Source organism: Myotis davidii, unplaced genomic scaffold, assembly GCF_000327345.1.
Source record: "Myotis davidii unplaced genomic scaffold, ASM32734v1 scaffold102, whole genome shotgun sequence".
Classification (NCBI taxonomy): Eukaryota; Metazoa; Chordata; class Mammalia; order Chiroptera; family Vespertilionidae; genus Myotis; species Myotis davidii.
In genome coordinates, this window is record NW_006293778.1 from 79,627 (window position 1) to 85,077 (window position 5,451).

The 5,451-nt window shown below is 36.3% G+C and overlaps 1 protein-coding gene across 3 annotated transcripts in view; it reads right to left on the reverse strand.

Annotated features, from left to right (window-relative positions):
* Nucleotides 1-5,451, reverse strand: part of KLHL24 (kelch like family member 24) — a 32,080-nt gene that overhangs the window by 9,488 nt on the left and 17,141 nt on the right. For all 3 annotated transcript variants that reach the window (XM_015566305.1, XM_006767394.2, XM_015566306.1), the window contains 2 exons: nucleotides 3,183-3,367; nucleotides 1,990-2,108 (listed from right to left, as the gene is read on the reverse strand). In XM_015566305.1, the coding sequence (XP_015421791.1) occupies nucleotides 1,990-2,108; nucleotides 3,183-3,367 (304 nt within the window). The remainder of the gene's footprint in view (nucleotides 1-1,989; nucleotides 2,109-3,182; nucleotides 3,368-5,451) is intronic.

Genomic DNA, 5,451 nt, shown 5'->3' on the forward strand with positions numbered 1-5,451 from the left:
TTGGGAATCAAACCCACAGGCTTGGCATACCAGGACGACACTCTAACCAATTGATCTTATCACCCAGCCAGGGCTACCTACAAGATAAAACACCTCTAGCCTAAGAAAAATCCGAGCTTTTGTTCCTTTATCACTTTCTGTATAACCTTGGGCAAGTGGCTTAATTTCTTGATTCACTTTCTTTATTAATTTAAAAAAATATGTATTTTTTAAATTGATTTCAGAGAGGAAGAGAGAAGGAGAGAGAGAGAAACATCAATGATGAGAGAAAATCATTGACTGGCTGCCTCCTGCAAGCTCCTACTAGGGATGGAGCCCAAAACCCAGGTATGTGCCCCGACCCAGAATTGGAACCGTGACCTCCTGGTTCATAGGTTGATGCTTAACCACTGAGTGATAATGGCTGGCCCACTTTATGAATTTAAAAATTATAGTAAGTATTCTCTAAGATTCCTTCATGTGCTAAGACTCTATATTCCAAACCACTCTAGGGCTCTTTTACAGAGAACATTTATAAATTTAAATAATTTTATAGGTTTGAATTCAGCCTATATTGTAAATTTTAGGCATAATGGTTTCCATGGATTGAGTACTTGCTATATAAAGTAGAAAGGATTCCTTTTATTTCTTGATTTAGTGATTCCAAATTTTGGGTAGCTTCAAGTCAAGTATACTGATATTTGTGAAATAAATTTGTGTTCATTAATCCATATATAGTATTTGAGAAATAATAATTTTTAATACCTTTGTATGTTGACTAAGTCATTATAATATTTTTAGTTAGACCTCATCTCTTTCGCTTTAGCAGTCCCTTTTTAGTAATATTTTGTCATTCTTGAGGCATAGCTACCAAAACTATATATAATATAGTAGGTACTGCCAAGCCAGTGGTTTTATAAATTATTCTATTAATATTTTCTTTCCATTACATCTATCTCAAGGTCCTCATTATTTCACTGACCTTGTTGACAGCAGCACCACACTAGATCAATATCCTTAGGAATTAAAAAAAAATCCTTAGGAATTAACAGTGGCTTTCCATGTGCTTCGAGAAGCTCTGGTATTCTACAGTAGAGACAGATTATCTAGAAGCCTCTATGGGCATGGGAGAGGGGAGGCTGGGTGGGAAAGGTTCCTGGTACCATCTCTGTTTCAAATTAGAGCAGTTCTGGTTTCTCATTGGTAGCTCTGAAATATCTCCGCAGGAGAGCCTGGTACTAAGGGACCATTCAAAAATACATGTGCAAGCAAGTATGCTGCTTTTTCTTAGACTGTTTATTAATTTGAGGAGGCTTTGGAAGAGCTGATAGAGAGGAAGGCAGGGAAAAGCTAAAGGACCCAAGTTAGCTCTTGGAATAAAATTTATATTAGATTTAACTTTAAAAAGGAGGGTGTAGTTGCTTTTTAAAAGTTTGGAAACCACTAGTCCACAAGTGATTCTCTAGTTCCTAAGAACAGCAAAGGGTTCAGAACCAAATTACATATTTTTTATAAAACTTATTAGCTGCAGTCAATAACAAGTTTAGTTTAAAATATGTTGGTGAGTTTATCTTCACACTTATTTTAAATTTGTTTTGCCCCTACTTGTACAAATAAAAAGATAAAATAACATCACTCTAGATAAATATATCTCTGCCTGACTGCCAAAGTCAGTAAAAGGAAAAAAACTGCTTGGATTAGACATTGGCTTGTTTTTGTACTTGATGCAACGCCTTTATTTTCCATGTTTCTTAGGCATTTAGACTCCAGTGGCGCATGAAAAGAGAAATGTGGTGTACTGTCACGAATTCCAAATTGAGAGAACAAACTATCCATTCAAAAGTACAGTGTCAAATTGTTTATATCTTCAGTTTATCTATTGAGGTTAGAAATGGAAGGAAATACAATTTGAAGCCAAAATACCCAGAGGGTGAGTAAAATAAAGGATTCAACTGTGGTATTTATTTTGGAAATGTACCAGCAATAGTGATAAAAAGTGGTTTCTCTTACTTTACCAAGGAGGACAGCCATTTTGTGACGCCATCTGCCTTTGTTTAGAGAAGCAACTCTGATCCAAATATTTAACTGTGAATTATAAATCCAGACATCACGGCCATTGATTCTTCCACCTTTAAATGCAAAACAATGCACATTCAATATATATGTATCTATCACCAAAGGATCTATGCCCAAGGCAAAGATAATAAAACACGGGATTTATTCATCCAGTACAAGAACTTAAGAATTCAGTTCAATAAATGAAAACAAGGACCCTCTGAAAGCTTACTGCAAATAGTTCTACAGAACAGATTTTAACACTGCCAATTGTTATCTTGAGAAATAATTACAGCCCGGCTAGCGTGGCTCAGTGGTTGAGTGTTGACCTATGAACCAGGAGGTTACGGTTAGATTCCTGGTCAGGGCACATGCTTGGGTTGCAGGCTTTATCCCCCGTCGGGGGTGCCCAGGAGGCAGCTGATCAATGATTCTCTCTCATCATGTTTCTATCTCTCTGTCCCTCTCCCTTCCTCTCTGAAATCAATATAGTTTAAAAATAAAATAATTATAGGCCTCAAAAAATAAACTGCAGACTCTGAACTTTACAAATGTATATAGATTGTTATTTTAGGAGTTGGTAACCAGAAGCACCCCAAAACCAGAATTATTATTATTTTTAAATATATTTCTTATTGATTTCAGAGAGGAAGGGAGAGGAAGAGAAGAGAGGAACATCCACGATGAGAGAGAATCATCGATCAGCTGCCTCCTGCACACCCTCTACTGGGGATTGAGCCGGCAACCCAGGCATATGCCCTGACCTGTGATCTCCTGGTTCCTAGGTCGGCACTCAACCACTCAACCATGCTTGGCTGGGCCAGAATTACTTTAAAAAACATTTAAAAAATGATAGATTTTTTAAAAAAGCATACCATTGTACAAAATAAAGTATGTGTTGTTGTATGTTCAATGTGCAGTAATCTAGTAATCTGCAAAGCTAATATGATCACTTAATTAACAGACTTCAGACCATACATACTGTAGTTACAGCAAAAAGTCATCGTGGTTTTATTTGTTGTACAAACTGATCTGCCTAAAGTGGGCATATCCAGTGTCACTGTTTTCTTTTGTGACACTGTTTTAATTTAAAACAGCCAAGCTATGTTCAAATTAAGAGTAGCTACTATAAATAATTCTTTATTTACCTGAAACAAGAATGTCATTCCTTAGTGCACAGACTGCATACTCTGATTTGGTAAATTCTGGAAGCTTAGCCAAAGACTTCCATTCTCCTGTCACAGGATCATAGCACTCAGTATATGGAAGATTAAACCCTCCAACTCGTTCACAGCCGCCAACGACAACTATCACCTCAGAATAGCCAGTTGACCTAAAATTATTGTAAGAATAAATAATATATTAAAAATATACTCAAGATTATTTCAGAACCTAAAAACATGCCATTATCATAAAGTGGAATAGTATTATAAACAGTTGAATTCATTCTCTATGAATGTATCAAATAACACAGGCTACCAATTATTACATTGAGAACATTTACAAGGGATTTAGTGTTACCATTTTTTTCCACAGAAAATTCCTACAAGTATTTTTTTGAGATTGCCTTAAAAATTGTAAAGCAGTCCAAAGAGCCTACCTAACTCAATTGGAACTCTGGTAATATAGGATGATTTTCAAATGAAGTTTTGCAGCAATTCAGATGTGCATAACCACACATGATGATGCGCTTTTTCTAAGTGTAGGAAAATGCAATTTTTCTGTCAGATTGCTAGTTCTAAAAAAGCTACTTCACAGTATAATCTACTACCCTATAAAGGAGTACAGTTATGTGCCACATAAGTTGTTGTTTGGGTCAAAAACAGACTGCAGATAGAAGGGTGGTCTCATAAGATTGTAATGGAGCTGAAAAATCCCTATCACGTAGTGACATTATAGTCGTCATAAAGTTGTAGTGCAATGCATTACTCGTGTCTGTGGAGATGCTGGTGCAAACCTACTGCACTGCCAGTCATATAAAAGTATAGCACATAGATTTACGTATAATACATAATACATGAAAATTATAATAAATGACTATGTTTATGTATTAACTATACTATACTTTAAATCATTGTTTTAGAGTGTACTCTTTATACTTAAAAAAAAATTGCTGTAAACCAGAATGCTGTTATACCAGCAGCAGCCTCATACATTTTGCTTATTTTGTCTCCTGACTGCATTATTTTCTCTTGTGTTTGATTTCATTTCATGTTGTTTTGTGCAGTAACAAGGTGTAGACTGAGGCTTATAGCCTAGGAGCAATAGGTAATGCCACATAGCCTAGGTATGCAGTGGGCTATATATACAGCCTCTGATGTATGCACAACTATAAAATCACCTAAAGGGGAATTTCTCCGACTGTATACCTTTTGTTAAGCAACACATGATTGTATATGTACAGAAATTATTTAAAATTTTTTTTAAAAGTTAAGTAAATTTAGGTAATCCCACTCAAAATGTTGGTAGTCACTAAAAATGTTAACAACGTTTATAACAAAGAATGCTAAAAAAGAAAAAAGATAAAAGCTGTACATAAGGTACAATTAATATTTATATTAAAAAGATCTGCACCCAGCCAGTGTGGTTCAGTGGGTGAGTGTTGACCTATGAACTAGGAGGGCATGGTTTGATTCCTGGCCAGGGCACATGTCTGGGTTGCAGGCTCGATCCCCGTAGGGGTCGTGCAGGAGGCAGCCAATCAACGATTCTCTCTCATCATTGTTGTTTCTCTCTCTCTCCCTCTCCTTCCTCTCTGAAATCAATAAAAATATATTAAAAAAAATAAAATAAAATAAAAAAGGTCCTGGCTGGTGTGGCTCAAGTTAGTTGAGTTGTCCCATGCACTGAGAGTTTACAGGTTTGATTCCCAGTCAGGGCAGATGCCCAGGCTGTGGGCTGGATCCCCAGTAGGGGCATGCAGGAGGCAGCCAATCGATAGTTTTCTCTTGGAGATATTTCTCATTCTCTCCCTTGCCCTTCCTCTCTTCTTTCTAAAGTCAATAAAAACATATTTAAAAAATAATAGACCAAAATGCTAATGATGATTGTTTCTGCATGTGTGGCTTCCCACTTTCTAGTAACATAAAATTTCAAAACAATAATGAGCACGGGCTATTTTTAGAGTGGAAAAAACAACTTTTAAGAACATTAAGAGAGTCCCAAAATGTATGTTAAATACTGACTTTTTAAGTTTGTACTTTAAACTTAAGAGAGAGACAGGAAAAACTGAGAGCTCTTTTTGTCATAAGGGTCTATGGAATTTTAAAGTTAGTTGGCTTTGCCCAGGCCAGTGTGGCTCAGTTAGTGGGAGTGTCGTCCTATGCACCAAAAGGTTGCTGGTTCGATCTCCAGTCAGGGCACATACAAGTATCAACCAATGAATGCATAAATAGGTAAAGTAACAAATCAATCTCT